General features: G+C 44.9%; 1 protein-coding gene across 2 annotated transcripts in view; it reads right to left on the bottom strand.

Annotated features, from left to right (window-relative positions):
• DOCK1 (dedicator of cytokinesis 1) overlaps positions 1–24,107 on the bottom strand; it is a 550,965-nt gene that overhangs the window by 478,134 nt on the left and 48,724 nt on the right. For both annotated transcript variants that reach the window (XM_054503625.2, XM_054503626.2), the window contains exons 2-3: positions 7,780–7,863; positions 550–590 (exon numbers count right to left, since the gene is read on the bottom strand). In XM_054503625.2, coding sequence (XP_054359600.1) covers positions 550–590; positions 7,780–7,863 — 125 coding nt within the window. The remainder of the gene's footprint in view (positions 1–549; positions 591–7,779; positions 7,864–24,107) is intronic.

Raw genomic sequence — 24,107 nt, 5'->3', positions numbered from 1 at the left:
TGCCCACCACAATGATCCGAGGTGTAATTACATGTCTTAGTTTCAGAAATTCAAACAACCACTCATGCAAACTGCTCTAGGAGAGCAGAACTCCTCTTTTCCCAGCTTGACTTAGGCAGGGTAAAAACAGTTATATGCAAGAGGGAAAGAGCACGCATGAGCTTTGCAAATTTGCTAATTTATTATTAAGGACAACACAAGATTGACAACTATGAGAAATAATTTTTTTCCTGAAGTTGCTTTACTCAGATCATTCTCTGACACACACAGGCCTAAAAAGACACAAAATTCAGGAACAGAAGACAACAGGCCAACACTATATCACAAACCAGCAATTCACTCAGGGAGATGAAGCTACAATTTCTATGTACACATATTGTTCAGAAGAAAACAATCCAAGGTCGTTCACATTCCTACCCATATATTTTTTTTAATTCAGAGAAAGAGATATAGAAGTAAAACCCTCACACACAAATGAGATGGAATTGATTTCCTCTCAAGGTTTGATTTATGAAGAGACATGCACTGTGTTTAAGAAGAAGGACTTACCTTCTTAGACTTTTTTCTTAACGTGTAACCTCGGTACCACCCTAAACAAATACAAAGTTGAAACAGTTAGTACAAAGAGACGTGTTAGGGTCCTTACAATACATTCATGATGTGTAGAACTCACTGTTTGGCAGAACCAGTGAGGTCAGTTTGTCACCAGCATTTTTCAATGAGCCTAAGGCTTTGGAGATATACTACGTGGTTTCCCAGAGAGCATTTCAACAGCACACCCGGAGCCCAACTGGCAACCTTCACACGTGGGCCTCCACACCTTCCCCTCCGTCGTCTCACGTGGTTCAGAAGCAGCAGTTTGAAGTTCAGATGCACAGTTCCAAGAGCAGGACTTGTCCTTTCAACCACTGGCCCTGAGTAGGCTCCTTGTGTATGCATTTTCTTCACTCTCCCTCTGCCTGATTTAGACCAAGATCTCTCCAAGGTCACATACCAGCATCTCACTGCCCCGAAACAGAAAACCCATTGAGAGAGAACTTCCTCCCGCTTCAAGACAGGGCACTTTATCCTGGAGCAGCCACAACCTCACAAAGTACTTCTGTAGCAACAATACAGCCCTCAACCCCCAGAAAGCTCCAGGGCCAAGCACAGGACACATCTGCCCTTTGGGTTTGGCCCAGGCTCCACTTCTCGCTCCTTCCAAGTGGCGAGAGAAAGAAAATAGTGAGAGCAGAAAGAAAGACACACTCGAACCATCCGCATGCCGTGGATGCCACACAGAAGAGTCCCTTCAACAAGTGACCAGACCCAGCCACACCCCTGGTACCCCTCTTAGGCTGAGGACAGGGACTGCCCCTGCAAAGGCCTAGGGGTCTACCGTCAGTATCCAGCCTCCAAGCACCCCACCATTTGTGAATTCAGATGGATGATTTTTTAATCCCAAACATTCTGAAGTCACTCCAGGCCATCTAGTTTCTGGAAAGCTAATCAAAAGCTCAAAGAGACCAGCCACAGTGGCTCACGCCTATAATCCCGGCATTCTGGGAGGCCAAGGCAGGTGGATCACTTGAGGTCAGGAGTTCAAGACCAGCCTGGCCAACATGGTGAAAGCCCGTCTCTAATAAAAAATATAAAAATTAGCCGAGCATGGTGGTGAGCCCCTATAATCCCAGCTACTCAGGAGGGTGAGGCAGGAGAATTGCTTAAACTCGAGAGGCAGAGGTTGCAGTGAGCTAAGATCATGCCGCTGCACTCCAGCCTGGATGAGAGAGCAAGACTCCATCTCAAAAAAAAAAAGCTCAAAGACAAATCCCAACTCTGCCCCATAGGAACAAAGGACCCTGTCAGAGAGTGACAGAGGGCACTTGGAAAACGTGAGATGGGTAAATTCCCAGAGAATAACCAAACATTGGGTTTCTTTACACTATTAAAAAGTCAAACCTCAGAAACCAAAGATCAGACAGATGTGAAAATGGGCCATTGTTGCGGCAGCTGGCCTCCGCCTCTCTCAAAAGGTGAAAATTTTCACAACCAGGGATGAAAAGGATGATTATGAAACAGAAAGTGATGGTGTTAAGATGAGCAGAATCCCCAAGGGATTACTAAACAGCTGTTTTCTGCATATCCAGAAAAGAGGACAGAAACTGCCAGGACTCTGGCAAAGGTTTTGCTAAGACCCAGTTATGACGAACTGAACTCATTTCACTTTCTTGACTGGAGACTCAACAGATTGATTAGGGGGAACCTCAGATACAAAATGCCTAGACTTCAGCCACACATTTGAAGGATTATCTCCTGATAGCCATACTGCCAAGTTCAGTGGTTTTGATAAGCTGGTCCAGTATCAGCGCCCATCTATGACACAGTGCTCATATATCAAAGCCCATCTATGACACAGTGCTCATATATCAAAAAGGAAAAAGAAAGGTCAGTTGAATGAGTTATGCAAAGCTGTGTACTCAATTTCAACAACTGTCCTTTATCCTATTATAGTCTTCCTGCGTTTTCAACATTAATATGTCCTTTCTTTTCTGAAACTGACAAAGATTAATGTCTTAGAATATATAAGGAAATAAAACAGAGACAAAAAAAAAAGCAACTAAGTATAGTAAGAAAATGAGGACGGGAGTGGTGGCTTACTCCTGTGATCCTGGCATTTTGGGCAGCCAAAGTGGGCAGATCACTTGAGGTCTGGAGTTCCAAGACTAGCCTGGCCAACATGGCGAAACCCCATCTCTACTAAAAATACAAAAATTGGCTGGGCGTGGTGGCATGCACCTGTAATACCAGGTACTTGGGAGATTGAGAATCACCTGAACCAGGGAGGCAGAGGTTGCAGTGAGCTGAGATCATGCCACTGCACTCCAGCCTGGGCAATAGAGCAACAAGACTCCATCTCAAAAAAAAATAAATAAATATAAGAAAGAAAATGAGCAAAGTTTATAAACTATGTATAGAAGAAACCTATAAGACCTCCACATGTATGAAGAGATGCTTCAGTTTAATAATAATCAGAGAAATGAAAAGTACACAGTTAAGAGTGGTAGAAGGCAGAACACTGCAGGATGCAGGAAGCCCCTGGTCACCATGGGTGGCAGTGTCCACTGCGACAACCAGCCTGGGAGAAGCAGGCCCTGCTTATCCAAAGTCTACGTCTCCACACCCGAGACCCAGCAACCCCCTCCTGGGAACACAGCCCAAAGACATCTGTGTGCCCTGCAGAGTGAGATGGACATAGGATGCTCAGGGCAGCTTGATCTTGGGTGGTGGGAAGCGGGGACAACCTAAGTGCTCATACCTGGGGAGGCAGGCAGTTAGTAAAACATGAAACGTGCACACGATGCAGTTAGAGCCATGGACTAAAGGGACACAGAGAACACAGTGCATTTTAAATGGAGCACCAGGGAAAATAAAAAACAGAACAAGACTATAACGACACACTTACATCTGTTAAAAACAGATGCACACCAAACAGCACAAGAACACAGGCAAACGAGAGGCCACTTCAAACACAGCAGAAAGGTTTTCTACGGGAGGCAGGAGGAGGAAGGGCCAAGCAGTAGGCATGAAAGGCAAGGAGTTTTGTGTCTTTATTTAATGTTCGTAGGCAGTCAATTCCTCTTCTAATGGCCTTCCTAAGCAAAATGAAAACTATGGTTTTCCTCCCCACGATTTTTGGCATGCACTATTTCTTCAACAAAGTGAGCCCACACACCATGTGCCAGAGACCACACTGGGCGCCACAAATACAGAAAGAGATTAGACCCAATCTCTGTCCTCCATGAGCTCACAAACTCCAAGTGCCCTAAGACAAGTAGGGGTCACACCACAAACCCTGCTGCATGGCAGAGTTCAGCATGAAGGAGAGAGGATGTCCCAGCAGAGGTTTTGCACCGGAGAGTGAGAGAACAGACGGAACGATTACCTGGCTGCTCTGGGGCACAGCAAAGAGGGGATGAGGCTGGGAAGAGAAAGACTCACAGCTGTTACAGAACTGACTTCTCCCTGGCACGGCTTGCAAGTGGCCTCCACGTAGTCAACCAACCTGCTCCAAAAAAAGAGACATCCACCCAGGGAACAGGCAAATACAGGCAAGACACAGGTCCCGAACTCAGGGAGGACACAGTCCAGCACAGGAAAATGGCGATCTAGTCATTTTAGAAGAAAATGCATCACTATCCGTTTTAAAGAGTTGAATAAATTAAGTTTGAATGTGGCTGAATCAAAAGCACAATTTCCTCAACTTTGGGCAATGCCTGCAGCTTGCCTCTGGTATAGCATCTCGCCCTGGGGACCCTATGGAAGCCCTGGGGACCCTATGGAAATGAGTCGACAGCAGGATTGGCATGCCCTTGACCAGACAAGAGTCATTCAATCAACATTGGGGCCTGGCCTCACCTCTCCTATCTGGTTGACCCAGGACATTGTTTAAAGGCAGGGGTCTGCACAAATGACCTCTCAAAGCTCTTTCCACTTCCACCATGAGCTAGAAAGTTCATTTTCTTTGTTCTATGCTGTAAGCCTTCGTGAGCTTGAGAAAGAGAAATTAACCACAACTTGAAGGTAAATTTAGTCTTTGAACCCTAAAATAAAGAGTTATCATCTAGAAATTATAGCCTCGGAGCAAGCTCTGTAATATCCTGGAAAGGATCATAGAAAAAAAGAAAATCAAACTTGCTAAACTGAAAAATTGTCTTAGAGGAAAAGGAGAGGCAAGGAAAGAAAAAGAAAATGCCAGACTCTAATACAAGTCATGAAATTGAGACAAAACAAGAGGAAGATATTGGAAAACAAATGGAGGTACATTATTCTCTTTTTATTTAATGACAAAAAGCCACCACACTTCCCAAACTCAAAACTATTAATACTTCTCTAAATGCATTTCTCTCATTAGATTCAGATTAAAACCAAAAAGTTAGTTGTCAAGGAACGGAAATTCATTTTATGCTAAAGAGTCTTTACAAAGACTGAAATATTTTCATCAGAATCTAGAAAGAATGACTAGCCCAGAAAATTAATGTTCACTATAGATCCCTTATCATGATGTCAGTCAAAAAGTCAAATGCCTGCAATCAGATATTTTTGAAGTTACACGTATTACAAGGACCATTGACATGCCCGAGGATTCCACTGTTTAAAAAACACATTCCTCAGCTGGGCACGGTGGTGGGCACCTGTAATCCCAGCTACTCAGGACGCTGAGGCAGGAGCATCCGTTGAACCCAGGAGGCAGAGGTTGCAGTGAGCTGAAATTGCACCACCGTACTCCAGCCTGGGCGACAGAGCGAGCCTCCATCTCAAAAAAAAAAAAAAAAAAACACCACCACACACACATTCCTCTTATGAAGCAAAGAACAAAAATGCAGTCTCCACATGCCCAGGGGCCACAGGAAATCATTAACTATTCAGGAATGACATCATTGCCCAGTGTTTATTAACCAGGATTTCAACCTCAACTGACCAGCAGCAAAAGTGAAAAAAGATACAAGAGCATTTCCCTTCAGATCAGAGAAGTGTCTGAGATGAGCGGTTTGATCCTTAACCTCTACTTAATTTCTCTCTGTCTCCTCTCAGGCACATGCAGTATATACTGAGAGGAGATAAGGGAACACAGCTGTCAGCTGTAAACACGGAAAACAAGCAGAAGACCCCATCACAACTACTCATCCGCTTAAGGACTGGGGCTGGTTTTTGCAGAGCTGCACTGGCTTCCATGCAGAGGCCACTAAAGTCGATTTTTTTTTCAGACAGGACTTTTTTAGGGAAGGTACAGCATGCATCAGATGGGGAAATAAGGGCCATGAACATGGATCTGTTAGTAGGTCTGTGTTTCTCAGAGGAGTCTACCAGGAGCTGGTCACAGTTTGCCTCGAGCAGGGAAGCTTGGCACTGCTTCATTCCTTGTAAAGTGGATTTCAAGTTGGAAGTTCAATTTGTTGATTACTACGGGATGTCTTCGATTTCCCCTCTTACCCCCAACCTCCCATGTGGAAGGGTTTTGCTAAAAAACCTTTGTGAAAAAGCAATTTTTCTAGTGAAATTATCCTTTTTATTCATATGCTATATGGGAACCACCCTTTCAAGCAGGAAATTAAGCCGACAACAATAAGAAAACACAATCTCACCAAAACCTCCAGATCTGAACAGTCTTTAAAAAATCAAGCCCATCATTTCTTCCCTTCTGTGCAACAATAACCACAGCATAAAATGAAATATGGCCTGCTCAAATTATTTGCAAAACACGAAATATAAAAACAAATTGTCTGAAATGCCAAGGACACTGAAAAACCACTGTCACCAATAGTTTATTTATTGGATAATTATAACAATTGCTTCAGGATGGGCATGGTGGCTCACGCCTGTAATCCTAGCACTTTGGGAGGCCGAGGCGGGCAACTCACCTGAGGTTGGGAGTTCGAGACCAGCCTGACCAACAAGGAGAAACCTCGTCACTACTAAAAATACAAAATTAGGTGGGTGCAGTGACACATGCCTGTAATCCCAGCTACTCGGGAGGCTGAGGCAGGAGAATTGCTTGAACCTGGGAGGCAGAGGTTGTGGTGGGCCAAGATTGCGCCATTACACTCCAGCCTGGGCAACAAGAGCAAAACTCCGTCTCAAAAAAAACAAAAAAAATATTGCTTCATTGGACGGCATCCCATATAACTATGATAAATCTCTGTTCATCCCCAAAAAATGGGGATTACAGGTTTAAAAAAAAAAAGAAAGGAAGTAAGAGATGAAAATTGTGGTTCCTCTGAGACATAACTGCCAACAAATCTAAGTGAGGACATTAAAAGAAAAAATCTCAGTTCACATCAAACACATCAAAACAATGAAACAGGCTAGGCACAGTGGCTCACGCCTGTAATTCCAGCACTCTGAGAGGCCGAGGCAGGCAAATCACTTGAGCTCAGGAGTTCAGGACCAGCCTGGGCAACATGGTGAAACCCTGTCTCTACAAAAAATATAAAAATTAGCTGAGTGTGGCAGCATGCACCTGTAGTCCCAGCTACTTGGGAGCCTGAGGTGGGAAGACCGCTTGAGCCCAAGAGGTGGAGGCTGCCTGCAGTGAGTTCTGATTATGCCACTGCACTCCAACCTGCGCGACAGAGCAAGACCCTGTCTCAAAAACAAAACAACGAAGTAAACTATTTTAAACCTATTTTTTATCAAGTGGTCAACTGTTAACAATCAAGATTTACACACACTTGGCCAGGCAGAGTGGACCACACCTGTAATCCCAGTACTTTGGGAGGTTGAGGTGGGCAGATCATTTGAGGTCAGGAGTTCGAGACCAGCCTGACCAACAGGGTGAAATGCAGTCTCTACTAAAAATACAAAAAAATTAGCCAGGCATGGTGGCAGGCACCTGGAATCCCAGCTACTCGGGAGGCTAAGGCACGAGAGTCACTTGTACCTGGGAGGCAGAAGTTGCAGTTAGCTGAGATTACACCACCGCACTCCAGCCTGGGCAACAGAGCAAGACTCTGTCTCAAAAGAAAAAAAAAAAACAGATTTACACATGCTTGAAAATAAGGAGCCAATGAGTTTAAAAATGGGAATTTCAGTTTTAAGTTCACCTTAATAAAGTATTAAACAACAGCCTCACTACTACCCTTACCTAAAACAGTATCCATCTGCAAGAAAAGTGAGCCTGAGAAGGGAGCATGACTGTCTTATGTGTCTGTAACAGAGGAATGCTTTGCCCAGCAGGCACTGAGAAGTGTGCCATCTGCCCAAACATGTAAGAGAAAAGATACCAAGATGCATACGCACCTTCATATGTTTCTAAGATGTGCACAGTGTCTCCGATCTGTAAAGAAAGTTCATCCGCTCCTCTGGCATCATAGTTATAAAAAGCTGTGATGAAAAAAGGGGAAATATATTAGTAATAGTAAAGATAGAAGTGACCATGCTGAGTCGTGTTGGTTTGTTTTAATGTTGTTGTTTTTTATATTGAAATACATTCAGTCGCTGCCTGCATCATCCTCTCTGATACCCACAGAAGTGACCTTTTCTTTCAGACAAATATAAAGGGTCAATAGTTTAAGGAGGAGAAATTCATAACTACCCACGACACCAGATGACCATAAGTGACATAAGAAGACATTGTTAACAGCATTTTGATTGACACTTCAATACTATCTTTTATTTCCACTAATAGATTCTTTTTAATTGCCTGTGAATCAATTGCACATGGACTGAATATTCTTTGGAAACCAAATTAATAAAAAAATTATCATATAGCAATGTTGATATTAAGCCAATAGATTTTACAATCACAGTAGACAAAAATATGTCCTGTGTTAGAAGAAATCCTTAAAACTGTCAATGATAAGCAGGAAATGTCTGAAATCCCATGTTTATCCTGACATAAAGCTGTTCCTATTTTGCAAAAGGATCATATTGCTCCTACATAAGCCCCTAAAAAGTCATACCATTAAATTCCAACCACACTTTTGCTCATGCATTATGGAATAAAGGCAGCAGTCACAGGTGTAAAAAGGATGCTACAAAGTGTTTAAGGCCCAAAAAGTATTCAACTAGCCCACTCTCAATTTAAAAATATATATATTAATGTTCCTCCTACCCAACAGCCTCTACCTAAAAGGATATAGCATTCAATATAAAACTCATCTTCAAAAACCCTGATCAAATTTCTCATCCATCTATCCTGCACAGCCCAGCCAGGCGAGGCTATGCACAAAAGGCACCTGCATTGTGGCACACCTCTAAAATTCTCTAAAATTAAACCATGTCATGTGCAAACTCCTTTGGCAAGCACGGGCCACCGTACCTTCCCACCACACACTCCCTTCCCTGGGCCCTTGCTTCTACTGAAGGAAAGAAGCCAGTCCAGCCCACATCTTTGGGTACCAACTTCTCCCTCGCCAGCTGGGCCTTCCCACTGGGTGCACCTCATCACGAAAGCCAGACCCAAGTCCGTGTTTGATCTTTTAACTCCGCTCCTCCAAACAGCCCTGGCACCATGCAAAGCTTCCCGTCTCTTGTTCTGTATAAGCCAGTCTTATTTCAGATGTGTGTGTTAAGACGTCCCCAACTAAAGAAAAGCCACCAGAGAGCAGAGCCACCCCCCTTTCAACATTTCCTGCCCACACCTCCAAGGACAGGATGGTGCTTAGCTGTACAAGGAATGGCCTCCATAAACCTGAGCTGCCTGAGCTGCACTTCAGGCTGTAAAGTCTAGAATTTCAGGCGCACGCAGCCTCCTGGTGTTCATGTTCATCGTCTCTACAGACAGCTAAAGTGGGTAGGGCAGCACCTCTCCCCGAGCCCCTGGGTGCCTGCCCTCCGGCAAACGACCTGCTCTATCTTCAGGTTTTCAATGGCCAAAATAAGGACAGGATACTGACCTCATAGAATTGTGTGTGTGTGTTTTGTGTCTTAGAGAAAATGATGCCCCTGTTGGATTTGGCACAATGGGGTCATGGTGAACACTCAGGTAACAGTGAAGGCCTTTCTTCTGGTTGTATTTTTTTACTGCTATCAAGACATCTACCTCTACCTGAATTCTTTTTAGAAAGCCAAAGCAAGCACATTGCCACATGTGCACAAAAATTCTATAATATCAAAAGCTATATCTATGATATTGAAAATTCTATTTCCTCAGGTATTTTCCTATATTTTCCCAAAAATTCATAAAATTTAAGTGTCCTCAACTGACAAAGATGGTTATTAGTAGTTATTCAGTTTATTTGGCATTTTACAGTGAATCTTTAACACAAAATAACTATGTCAGGTGAAGGAAGCCCAGGGCAGAGGCTGGACTTCCCCAGCTCAGCATGACCGTATTCATAAACCTTCAGGAACCGTAAATGCATTTATCACAGTTCTTAACAGCATCCCTGCCAGCACACCTATTCTGTTCTAGATGTGGGAAAAAATAAACATGTCAAAAATCATAAAAATGAAATAAAATGAGCACATCAAGGGTAAATATATTCAAGCACATGTGAATTTGTAAAGCACATACACATAATTCCTTTCTTCCTGTTTCACCTCTAAATACCCTACTCCCCAATCCCTAAAGCAGACAGTGGAAAGCAGTGATTAAAATCTCATACATGGATATGGAAACTTCAAATTTAACTGTGAAATGAGCCAGACAACCCATGATTTTGTAGATAAGAAAAAAAAGAGCCTCAGGGGTTATACACGTGGCTCCAAATCATGCAACCCAGTCAAGATCACAACCCCAGATGCCCAGCCCCCAGCCCTTTGTTCATTTTAGGACTAATGATTAAATAATCCCATACATGAAGACAAATTAAAAGACAACTTCGCAAGGGTATTTGACAAGGGAGTAGGAGAGAGGAGCGGAAGGATGCAGATAGAGTAACAGCCCTCCAAAGACGACTCCAAAAGCTTTCACAGCCACAGGGGCACTGCAAGGGTGATTAAATTCAGGATCTTGGCCGGGTGTGGCGGTTCATGCCTGTAATCTCAACACTTCGGGGGGATTACTTTTGGGAGGCTGAGGCAGGCGGATCACCTGAGGCCAGGAGTTCGAGACCAGCCTAGCTATCAAGGCAAAACCCCGTGTCTACTAAAAATCCAAAAAAAAAAGCCAGGCGTGGTGGTGCGCACCTATAATCCCATACTCTGAGGCAAGAGAATCGCTTGAACCCAGGAGGTGGAGGTTGCAGTGAGCTGTGATTGCACCATTGCACTCCAGCCTGGGCAACAGAGCAAGACTCTGTCTCAAAAAAAAAAAAAATTAGGATCTTGAGATGAGGGTTAATCTTGGATCAATCCAGGTGGGCCCAATGTAATCACAAAGGTCCTTATAAGAGGAAGACGGGAGGGTCAGTCAGAGGGAAGGAGAGGGGGTCGAAGAGATGCAAGAAAGAGGCAAAACAAGCCGAGGAACACAGTGGCCTCTGGAAGCTGGAAGGGGTGAGGAAGCACAGACTCTCCCACAGCCCCGTGGGAACATGGGCCACTGACACCTGCACTTTAGGACACTGAATCTCGTGTTTTAGCCCCTGAGTTTGTGGCAATTCGTCACAGCAGCAATAGGAAATTAGTACAAGGAGGCGTGTGAAAAGCAATGTGAAAGTGGTACTTTGTGGTTCACTGATTCACTCTTTAAGGCAGCTGGAACAGGGGTCTCCACTGCAGGCACCTAAACCCAGACAAGTCCAGGGCTGTGGTTCCCAATTCTTGAGTGATATGAGAAAAACAAGAACCATGTAGGGAATTTTTTTAAAGGAATCCAAAAGTATGTAATGTGAGAGGCTATCCTTTATTCTGATTATTTGGCCTTTCACAGTTGCCCCTTCTTAGGGAGTGAGGGCAAGGACTTCTTGTCTCCTTTAAGAAGGATGAGGATGACAAATGGCATCTGATTTAAGATGTCTTCACCTGATGTATGATGTACTACAAAGATGGCGGCCTTTTTGCTGATCGCTCAGTTTTGCTTCTTCAATTTTCTGACCTGTTAGGGTCTGGAAACAACTCCATAGAGAACAGGCTCATGGCATCCCATTCACATCCTGGCAAGGGTGGCACCAGCCTCCCTCTGGGTTGTGGGCTGAATGCCTACTACATTCTCCCTGGTCGAGTCCATCTTCCTTTTATAATGGCCTGGCTGCCGATGAGCATCTTCAGGTCCACATGAATTTCTCAACCCTGGACAGCAGACTCCAGTGTAGAAGCTGGACACATTGTGTGAGATGTTAAGTGGGAAAAGAGACAGAGATAAACCAAGCGCCAAGTTCTTTGCTTGGATGGTGTTTTGGTTTTTTGTTTTTTTCTTTTTCTAGGAGAGTGTGCAGCAGCCCACAGTGAGTGGATCTTTTCCCTAAAATAAAAAATTAAGAGCCTGCACTCGTGCCTCATGTAGCTGTGCCTTATCAGAGACCTAAAAAGGTACTGCAATCACCTCTGTTCAGTCTCCTGATTGTCTATAAAAAAGCTGCCCAGGAAAATGCAAACCAAACCACAATGAGGTATCATCTCACCCCAGTTAGGATAGTTAGTATCAAGAAGACAAAAAATAACAAATGCCAGTGAGGTGCAGAGATAAGGGAACTGTTAGACACTCAGTGGGAATATGCCATTATAGACAATAATATGGAGGTTCCTTAAAAAAAAAACTACAAATAAAACCACCACACGATCCAGCAATCCCACCACTGGGCATTTATCCAAAGGAAAGGAAATCAGTGTATCAGAAACACATCTGCAACCCCAAGTTTCTTGCAGCACTATTCATAATACCCAAGATACTCAATCAACCTAGGTGTCCAACGCAGATGAATAAAGCAAATCAACATAGGCGTCCAACAACAAATGAATGGATACAAAACAATGTGGTATATATACATAATGGAATACAATTCAGCCATTAAAAAAAAATAGTATCTTGTCATTCCCAACAACATGGATGGAACTGGAGGACATTAAGTGAAATATGATAGGAACAGAAAGTTAAACACCACATGTTCTCACTCATAGGTGGAAGCTACAAAAAACTGAGCTTATAGAAGTAAAAAGGAGAACAGAGGATTCTAGAGCCTAAGAAGGGTAGGGGGAAGTGGGGATAGGAGAAATTTGCTAAAGGATACAAAATCACAGCCAGATAGGAGAATTAAGTTCTAGTGATCTATGGCTCCTTAGGATGACTATAGTTAACCTTATATAATATACCATATAGTTTCAAATGGCTGGAAGGAAGATACTGAAATGATAAATGTTTGAGATGAGAGACATGCTAATTACCCTAATCTGATCACCATACTTCATATGTACCACATCAATGTGTACCTCATAAATACATACAATTATTATATCATCTCAACTGATGCAGAAAAAACATTTAATGAAATGTAACACCCATTCAGCAAAAAAACCAACTTGACTACTCTCACTTGAGAAAAAACACACTAAGCCCATCAACCCACTTCACAGATGAAAAAGAGGTCTACAGGGGCGTTGTGACTGGCTCAAGGTACACAGTGAGCTGATGGCAGCCCTGGGATCCTGGGGCTTCCCTCCTAGGCTATCTCACCACTCCACACTGCCCAGCCCAAGACTTCATCACCCCTCAATGAGATGTACAGACTGTCTTCCCTTCTCTCCACCACCAGTTACCTTCCTGAACTCTCATTCCAAAGCCCTGGACCATTTCGCCCAGCATTCTGAATGATGGCTCATTTCTCCAGCACATAACCCACCTTTCCATCTCATCTCAGCCCCCTCACCCTCCTCGGCTCCACCTGCCCCGCCAGGCCTGCCACACGCTCCTCTGCAGCTCAAAATCCTTCCTCCCTCCGCCTCTGACAGCCCCACTTGTCTACAAGGCCTGCCTTTAATTCCACAGCCTTTTCCAGGCCCTAACAGAATTATTTCTCCCCCTACCAAGAAGAAGTTACATGCAGACCTAAATGAATGGCTTCCTTCTGAACTCCCTGTACACTCTGTGCCACCCCACAACCTCGTAGAGTTGCTCATCTGTATGTCTGTCTCTCTCATCAGACACAAACTCCTTGAGGGAGGTAAATATTTATTAATCATTGGATTTCCCACAGTAGCTAAAACCATACCTTGCAGGCACTCAATAAAAATGCACTGAATTTAACCAGATCCCAAAGTACTCTTCCTCGTGCAGTCTGAAAGAGCAAAAGCAAAAGCTGTAGCATTTGTTCGTCTTCAAAATGTTCTTGCCCTCTGCAAAAAGATCCAGAGGCTGAGACTTAATCAATAAGAAAGAGAAACACAATATTAGCTTTGCCAGCTCTGCTGTGGGTCTTTTTGATCTAAGGAGATAGCCCACCTGCCATCAGTGCTGAGGTCCATAGCCTCCCCAAGGCATCAAAGGCCAGGGGTGGCCATACATTACTCCTTGAAATCAACTCAGCTCAGTCTCTCTCTGTCTCACACACCACTGAAACAGGATTTCAAGACTTCAAGTAGCAACTTAAACGTTAATTAATTCTTTTAAAGTCAATTTGTGAAAATTAATTGCTCTGTGTTCTCATTTCCTTTCTCTTGCCTTCAGTTGCAAAAGCTTTTCAATAGTATGCATCTTCTCAGGGCTGGGGAAAATACAGGCCATGTCCTCACACGGCCTGAGGCCAGGGCCCTCCCTGTCTGTGCTCCTACAGGGTTTCACCCTAGGGCCATCGGCCTGGTCTCGAACTTCACACACCCTACACATCTGCCTGGTCCATGCAGGTACCTTGCATTTCCTAAGCCTCCATAGGCCCCTGCGCTGGTCCACACTGAGCTGGGCTTGGAGAGAGGAGATAAGCCAGATGTAACACCAGAGAGGAAATCAGCTTAAGCCAGGTCTCCAAGGAACAACCTTTCACTGAGCCATTCAGGAAACACCATGTAGAGAGAATCAGAACATTACATACACCCTTTGTACTTGACCATGGGGCAGAGACCAGCCATTTATAGCAACTTGGTGAAGATGGAGAACAAGTCAACTGTATTGTTGCAAACGGCTCAGTACCCAACATTACCCACAGTACTACTAGCGAGAATGTGATCCCAGTAGCCACAAATAAAAGGATAAATTCATCAGGTAGCTTTAGATGGCACCCACTTGGAGCTGGAGGCTGGGTTTCCTAAACTCTATCTTCAAAATCAAACTGGCAGCCACGCCATCACCAAGCTTCTACGACCTGTAGCAAAATCCTTCCACTGCTTTTGTTTGGGGGCAAATGCCTTAGGCTGGATTAGAGCCTCCCAGAGAGATGAGCCTGAATCCAAGCACTTACTGTATCACACTGCCACCATTTAATCACCTGTGTCTCTTCCACTTGACTGTGAGCCTCTCAAGGACATAATCTGCATCTTATTTTTCGCAATCATCTAAAAACACCTGGCACACAGCAGGCCAAGGAAGGAAGGAAAGAAGGGAGGGAGGGAGGGGGAGGGGGAGGGGGAGAAGGAGGGAGAGGGAGAGGAGGGAAGTGAAGAGAAGGAAGAGAAGAGAGGGAAGGAAGTTTCTTAGAGCCTGGTTATAATGGTGTTATTAAAAGTATTGTCTCTAATATTTTTTTAAAGATGAAATGAATAAAAGCAAGAACATAGTTGGGAATAATCTTAAGGAGGTACAGACTTTTACACTAAAACTAACAAAATGTTGCTGAGAGAAATAAAAGACATAAACAAATTGAAAAATATTTGTGTTCACGGAGTGGAAGACTTAATACTGTTAAGATGTCAATGCTGATCCAAAACGATCTACAGATTCAGTGCAATTCCTATCAAAATCCCAATGACACTTTCCATAGAAATAGAAAAACCCATCTCATAGGTCCCAGATTAGCCAAAACAATCTTGAAAAACAAAAACAAAATTGGAGGGCTGATTTCAATAGCTACTACAAAACTACAGTAATTAAAACAGTGTGGTACTGTCATAAAGACAAATATACAGACAAAACAGATAGAACAGAGAACCCAAAAGTAAACCCTCACAAAGAAAGTCAAATGATTTCAACAAGGATGCCAAGACCATTCGATGAGGAGAGGACAGTCTTTTCCACAAGTGGTGCTGGGAAAACTGGATATCCACTTGCAAAAAAAAAAATAAAGTTGGATTATTATATCATTCACAAAAATTAACTCAAAATGGATGAAAGACCTAAACATAAGAGCTAAAACTATAAAATTCTTAGAAGAAAACACAGAGGAACAACTTCATGACACTGGATTTGGCAATGATTTACAGGATATTATATCAAAAGTACAGGCAACAAAAGAAAAGATAGCTAAGTTGGACTTCATCAAAATTAAAAACTCTTGTACATTAAAGAATATTATTAGCAGAGAGAAAAGGCAACCCACAGAAGGGAAGAAAGTATTTACAAATCCCATATCTGATAAGGGAATGGTATCCAGAATACATAAAGAATTCCTGGGGGCTGGGCGCCGTGGCTCATGCCTGTAATCCCAGCACTTTGGGAGGCTGAGGCAGGCGGATCACTTGAGGTCAGCAGTTGGAGACCAGCCTGGCCAACATGGTGAAATCCCAACTCTACTAAAAAAAAAATGCCAAAACTGGCCGGGTGCGGTGGCTCACACCTGTAATCCCAGCACTTTGGGAGGCCAAGGTGGGTGGATCACCTGAGGTCAGGAGTTAGAGATCAGCCTGACCAACATGGAGAAACCCCATCTCTACTAAAAATGCAAAATTAGTCGGGCATGGTGGCACGTGCCTGGAGTCCTAGCTACTTGGGAGGCTGAAGCAGGAGAATTGTTTGAACCAGGGAGGCGGAGGCTACAGTGAGCCAAGATTGTGCCACTACACTCCAGCCTGGGCAACAAGAGCGAAACTCCATCTCAAAAAAAAAAAGAGTCGGGCATGGTGGTGCGCGCCTGTAGTCCCAGCTACTTGGGAGACTGAGGCAGAGGAATCGATTGAACCTGGGAGGCGGAGGTTGCAGTGAGCCAAGAGCACACCACTGCACCCCAGCCTGGGTGACAGAGTGAGACTCTGCCTCAAAAAAATAAAAAAAGCAAAAACCAAAACAGGAAATAACCACCTTGGTAAGGACATGAAGAAACTGGAACTCTGCCAGTTACTGGTGGGCTCCAAAACGGTGCAGCTGCTGTGGAAAGCAGCAAATTACCATGAGATCCAGCAATTCCACTTCTGGATACCTACCCAAGAGAACCAGAAGCAAGGTCTGGAATAGATATTTGCACATCCATGTTCACAGCAGCATTATTCACAACAGGCAAAAAGTGGAACTAACCCAAGTTTCCATCAACAGGTAAATTACTCAACAACATGTTACACATACATACAGTGGAGTATCATTCAGCCTTAAAAGAAAGGACATGTTGACACATTACAACACAGGTGAACCTTGAAGACACTGAAGATATTATGCTGCATGAAATAAGCCAGTCACAGACAAATACGGTACAATTCCACTTATATGAGGTTCCTCTTCCTCGAGTTGTCAAACTCAGAGACAAGTAAGAAACGAAAGTGAGAAAGGTGGTTGCCAGGGGCTGGGAGGATGAAGGAGGAGTGAGTTAGTGTTTCACTAGGGTGCTGAGTTTCACTAGGGAAGATAGAGTTGTATTTTTAGTAGAGACAGGGTTTCTCTATGTTGGCCAGGCTGGTCTTGAACTCCTGACCTCAAGTGATCTGCCCGCCTCAGCCTCCCAAAGTGCTGGATTACAGGCGTGAGCCACCGCGCCTGGCCCCACCCCACATTTCTAAAAAGGACACCACTTTCAAAGTCACCAAGTCTCTCCTTTTGGGTTCATATCTTCCTTAGGAACAGAAAGATTGTGGCTCTGCCAATAAAATCCCCTGAGGCAGTATTTCATGCAATGTTTGGATAATAGAATCAAGGAGTCATCTACATAATTAAGGAAACAGAGCTAGCTGGGCCTGGTGAGACAGAGGAACCATCATTTGTTATTCAATATTTCTTTTTGGCTTTTGGTTGGAAACAGGTGGGAGGGATGGTGAAGATAAGAATGTGAAAAGAAATATACAAAAGAGCCTTTCCTCACATTCTAATTTAACTGATAGACACAATAAAAGACATTTTAATATCTTTCTTCAGAATAAAATATCTCTGTATGCCTTATCCACAACTAGCAACTATCTTTTTTTTTTTTTTTTTTTTTTTTTTTGGAGATGGAGTCTCGCTCTTGTTTCCCAGGCTAGAGTGCAGTGGGGCGATCTTGGCTCACTGCAACATCAGCCTCCCGGGTTCAAGCGATTCTCCTGTTTCAGTCTCCTGAGTAGCTGGGACTACAGGCATGCGCCACCACACCCGGCTAATTTTTGTATTATTAGTAGAGACAGGGTTTCGCCACGTTGGCCAGGCTGGTCTTGAACTCCTGACCTCAGGTGATCCACCCACCTCGGCCTCCCAAAGCGCTGGGATTACAGGCTTGAGCCACCGTGCCCGGCCCAACTATCTAATTTCTGTCTAGCCCAAAAGGCCATGGTGCCGAAACAGTCAGGCTTCTTAGGAAGCATAATTCTGAGTTGTGGGTAAGTGCTGGCTTTATTACTATTCCAAGACAGAACTATAAGATTCTACTTTTCCACATTTTCATCTCCCATAAAGTCAGTTCTAGGATAGAAAATCACTGGCCTCCTTATTGACAGTCTTTGCAAATCTACCCAGAAATAAGAAAAGACTTAGCTGACCTGAAAATTAGCTATTTTTGCATTGAATTTTGCTCAGCAGCAAAGAGGCAAGATAGGGGACAAGATTTAATCTCTTTAATCATCCTTCTTCAAGTTTATTGCAACTTGGAAAAATATCGGCTAGTGAAATAGTCCAGTACTGACCCCTTGGGAGACAGGGACTTGCTGGTGACCTCACCAGGCAAAGCCCATCACTGGCCAGCCCGAAGAGACTCACTGCAGAGTGGCACCAAGACCATGTGGAATGAGAGCCCAGCAGACTCCAGGATCAGGGGCTGGTCCCAGGGAGCTTCCCAATGGGGACCAGCAGGCAGCCAAGACCTCACCGATGACTGAGTTGAGTGAGGACCATCTTACTTTCTCTGCTATAAACCTGGCCTGGACTTGCACTTCCCCTCACCAAACAGGTTCTACCTAAAGGGTTCTGTGAAAACAGGCACAGGCCTGGGGACCTCGTGGGGCAGGGGAGACTGTTCTCCACCAAGAAGGACCTAGCAGAAAGGAGAGGCTTGAAAACTTGGGCCTAGAGCCACCTATTTGTGATACCAACTGATGAAGTTACTTTGCCGCGGCCCCCCACTCCTCCTCCTGGGCTTCAGAGAAAAGTCTCAAATCATTTGTTCTGCAGAATATGAAGCCATCCCTTCCCTTCTCCTTTCTCACCTGTGTGTCAAATCATTAAATCTAATATCAACGGTGACCAATAAGGAAAGAGAAGGACAAAGGGAACGTTTCAGAGTGCTAATTTATTTTTTAATGGTAAAGACTCTACCTATAGTACACATATATATATACACGTATATATATACATGTACATTTTAATCTTTCTTCGGAATATCTCCATATGCCTTATCCACAACTAGCAGCAACTATCTCTTTTTTTTTTTCTATTGGGTTCATATCTACACGTATATATCTGTATGTATAGATATAGACACGTCTATACACGTGTGTGTGTGTATATACGTGTGTGTGTGTGTGTGTGTGTGTGTGTGTGTATTTGAGGGTGGGTCTGTTTATAATTCACAAATAAAGCCAGCAATCATCCAATCATCCCAGAGGAGGCTTTGTCATTATGCAAATATAAACAGATGAGTTCTTGCCAAACCAAACCAGAGTCCCCATGTGCCCTCCCACTTCAGGCCTTGGTCCACAGCCCTACCTCTCCCAGCTTGGCTCCCCAGGTCCCCATCACCTCTGGATGAAACCCTTCCCTGCCACTCCTCCATGACAGTCAGAGGCCTCATGTGAGCGCTCAACAGCAGCCTTGCACATCACGACAATATACCGCCAGGCAACTGCTCACTGCTGCCCGTGCCTGTCACATAGCAGGTGCTCAACAAAGGTTTCTCGAGCGCAGCCACCACTGAGGACCCCTCCTCTAGCCTCCTGTTCCATGCCCCCACTACAATACCACATGCCTGGTGACCCCTTGACCTCTCTGCACCTCACACCTGCATATTCTCCACCTCAGCATCCATGCCTAACAGTGCCTGGCACCTGGAGTGCCACAAATGCTCACTGAGTGAATCACTTAATAAATAAATAGAGGAAGTCAAGGCAGTAAAACTATTACCTGAATGTTAAACCCACTGGAAACCACTGCAGCTTTGCTTGCACTTATTTCAAGCAAATAAATGCGGTGGCTCATGCCTGTAATCCCCAGGCGGGCGGATCACCTGAGGTCAGGAGTTCAAGACCAGCCTGACCAACATAGTGAAACCCCATCTCTACTACAAATACAAAATTAGCCGGGCATGGTGGCGCATGCCTGTAATCCCAGCTACTCCGGAGGCTGAGGGAGGAGAAACCCGGGAGGCGGGGATTGCAGTGAGCCGAGATTGCACCACTGCACTCCAGCCTGGGCAACAAGAGCAAAACTCCGACTCAAAATAAAAAAAGAAACTAAAGAGCAGACCAGGATCTTGACTAGTAGAGACAACTTCCAACAGTCTAACCAGGTAGGCATGTCCTGGAGATCCAACCCCTATGTCCAGAAACAAAGCACACTCTATTTCACTTGAACAAATGGTGCTCATGATCCTCCCCAGGGCAGCTGTACACACCCTCAAGGAGCTGTGAGCAGCAGCAAAGACTGAGGAGGTCACGCTGGCTCTGATCCAGGGCCCACCTGGGCAAGATGCAGCCTGGCACGTCAGAGGGTCTCCCCTTCCATGTGTGGGCTAAACTCTGATTTTTTTTATCTAGTCCAAATTCGTGTCTAAAGGGTCTGGGAAGTCATGCCCTACAAATCATAAATTCTCATCAGATGGGTTTTATTTAACTCTATATATCGTGATTTACTTTCCAACCTGACTCTGGCATAACGTTATGAGGCAAAGAAGAAAATCAAAATATTTTACCCCAAAACATGTTTCTTTGCCATATTTTGAAATGGCCCCGCAAAGCTGTTTTGTGGGGGAAAATTTGTATCTGTAAAGAATCTCCATTAATATAGCTAGATCTTTTTCTTCCAGTCCCTGAAAAGATTAAGATCTGAATAGGAAACATTTGTCACCTATTGTCTCTAAGGGCACCCACTGTAAGACTTCAAAAGAACTTTGGTCTCCACAATCTTTATCTTAACTTGAACTTTCCCTTTCTATCTATCCCAGTTTTTTAGACAAACTCAACCAATTGTCAACCAGAAAATGTTTAAATTCACCTACAGCCTGGAAGCCCCTGCTTTGAGGTGTCCCGCCTTTCTGGACCAAACCAATGTATTTCTTAATGTATTTGATTGATGTCTCTTGCCTCTCTAAAATGTATAAAATCAAGCTGCACCCCAACCACCTGGGACGCATGTTCTCAGGACCTCCTGAGGGCTGTGTCATGGGCCATGGTCACTCATATTTGGCTCAGAATAAATCTCCTCAAATATTTCACAGAGTTCGACTCTTTTTGACACAGGAACACTCAGCAGTGACCCTCCCCTGAACACATCTGAGTGGAGTGAAACAGCAAGAACTAAGCAGCCGCCTACCTCAGAATGAAGAAGATTCCTCATAGGTCCCCAACCCACTAGAATCAGGAAGGTGTCATAGAGCCCTGTGGCACATATTCTAGTATACTAATACCCAGGTGCCCAAAGGACTCAGCCTTCTAGAGAAAACCTACCTGCTTTATCTAACAGAGCCCTAACCACCCCCCCACCCCCCAAAGAATACCGAGCCTCCGGTCCTGTAAATCAAGACATCATGATCTCTCAATCACCTTCTGCACAGATGTGGGAATACCCACTGTGCCAAAATGCCAAAACAAAGTCCCTGCTCTGGTCTCCATGAGCTGTGACTTCCCTGTCAACCTACCCTCTGTATGGCTGGCTTCTGAAGCCCCAACAAACCCTGTGAGTTTAAAATTACAGAGCCAAAGCAGCAACATTCCTGCGTATTACACAAAGACCGTGGACCATGACATCCAATATCTCTAACTACAGAAAAAAGTTCAACACTGTGAGCCATGTAACAAATGGGCATATATAAATACATAAATATGCTCACATCCATCTACATATATACACTCACATGTATGTTAGTGGTATAATAAAACACAGTCTTAGGTGATCAGCTCAGTGACTTTTGAATAATTCTATACGCCATGTATACCCAAGATAGGAAGAGATCCAGAAAGTACCCTCAGGCCCCTCTCTAGGAGATTTTTCTCCCAAAACACCATTTTCTAATTTTTATTACCATAGATAAGTAATAAATAACTGTCAAGGCTTACACTTCAAGTGCATGGAATTCTATGTACTCCTTTATGTCTGACTTCTTCTGTCAACATTTTGAGCCACATGAATGGTGTTGTACCGGTAGCTTGTTATTTTCTATTGTTGAATAGTATTCCATCATATCAACACATCACAATGTGTCTATCCATTCTCCTGTTGATGGACATTTGAGTTATTTGTTTCCAGGTTTGAGTTATTAGAAATAAGGCTGCAGTCAGGCACAATGGCTCACACCTGTAAAACCAGCACTTTGGAAAGCTGAGGTGGGAGAATCACTTGAGCCCATGAGATCAAAACCAGCCTGAGCAACATAGGAAGACCCCATATCTACAAAAAAATATATTTGCTAGGCACGATGGTGGGCACCTGCAGTCCCAGCTACTCGGGAGGCTGAGGCAGGATCACTTGAGCCCAGGAGTTGAAGGCTGCAGTGAGCTATGACCGTGCCACTGCAGTCAAGCCTGGGTGACAGAGTGAGACTCTGGCTCTAAAAAAAAAATAAAAATGAAGATAAATAAATAAATAAGGCTGGATTGAACAAACCAGCATGAACTGTTTTGTGAATGTGTTTTTGGCCCATGGAATTTCAGCTTTGATGGGAGGCGTTTGCACTTTTGGAGAAGTTGCACATGCCAAAGGCATCTTCAGGTGAGCCAGCAGCCCAGTGCCGTCCCCAAGCCTGAAGAGTGACACCTCCGTCCATACTGCAACCAGGAGGGAGAAGACAGGGAAAGGCAGCCACGCCAGGGACTTGCCAAAACATATTTGGTTTCTTTGTAGTTGCTTGAAATTCCTCCTCTGTCGTTGTTACATTATTTAGCTTTGATAAAAAAGTAAAATTGAAGATTAAAAACCAATCAAGCCCTCTGTGAGGAAAACAATAAAGCCTAGTGCCTGTCGGCACAGGCTGCTGGAGAGGACACCCTTGCAGAGACCCCTTCCCCGCTTCCCCCCGTCGGGTGCAGCCTGTGCCCAGGGAGAGCCCACGCTCCCTCCAATGTGGGGGCTTCTCAGGTGACAAAGCACTTTGCCTCCTCCCTGTGGGCTCTGGCCTGAGCCTCCTCTAGCACCCTAGGGAGAATGCCCAGTCTGGGCTCTTGCCCACCATGCAGATGAGAGAAGAGTAAGACAGGTGCCCCCGAGGGTCATGCCTGAAGAGGTGCCCCTCAACACCCCCGACCCCTCCCCGAGGGGGCCTCGCTTCCACTGCCTCACCATAGAGTCCCATTTTCAAGGCTGGTGGCCCCCCACTGCTCAGGCAAAATCCCTGGAACTCTGCAGACCAGCCTGGCCACTCCCTCTGAGCCAAGCACTCAGCCTCTAGAATCAAGACATGGACTCGGCCCCAAACCCCTGTTCTGTGCCCTGACAAGCAACACGAACTCTGTGAAGCTCAGTTTCTCCCTCCAGCAAATGGGAGGATGACAGCAAAGGGGTCCCTGGCGAGTGTGTATCAGCTCCTGCGTATGAAGGCCCATCCAGCCGGGGACACCCTACATGTGCACAATAAACATTCGCTTAGATTTTAAGACAGCCCCAGTGCGAGCTGAGGAGCTCCTTTTCTCTCCCAGCAAGGCACGTGGGCGGGGAGCAAGGATCTGCAGTGTCTTGCCATCTTCCCACTGAGCAGCTCAGCCGGGCCCAGCTCCTGTTCCTGTGCTCCCCTCCTGAGCCCCTCTCCTCCCGCTCACTCAGCTGCACCAGGACCTGGTACAGTCACTTCTAACTAGACAGAGGGTACATGCTCGTAGGCTGTAGGCCTTAGCACAAGAAGGTACAAAGTCACTCTCAGATCCTAAAGGTCAGGACACGCAGGACCTTTTGCTGGTAAAATCTCAGGCTTCCAGAAGTCCCGACGGGGCAGAGCTCTGGAGGAAGAAGTCTGCTCAGATGTGTTTGCACACCTCAGATGCTGACTGCTGATGAGCTCTTCCAAGGCACAGGCAGCCCAAACATAGCCCTCTTGTTCCCGGGCAGATCAACAACTGCACAGTGGCAGCCTGGGCCTGGCCCAGATGCACCGGCTGCAGAGAAGCGGGCATTTCCATACTTGCAGACCGAAACTGAGCAGTGGCGGAGAGTCCATCCCAGCACAGCCTTGGAGGAGGCAGCCAAGTCTCCCAACTTGACCAGACCTGGGCTGCCTGCCTTTGTCACCTGTTTTAACAGGCATACGGACAGGTCTCACCCAAAGGCTACCCTCACCACCACTATC

Source organism: Pongo pygmaeus, chromosome 8 (assembly GCF_028885625.2).
Source record: "Pongo pygmaeus isolate AG05252 chromosome 8, NHGRI_mPonPyg2-v2.0_pri, whole genome shotgun sequence".
Taxonomy (NCBI): Eukaryota; Metazoa; Chordata; class Mammalia; order Primates; family Hominidae; genus Pongo; species Pongo pygmaeus.
The sequence above is the reverse complement of the archived record's forward strand: the minus strand, read 5'-3'. Positions and strand labels throughout refer to the sequence as shown.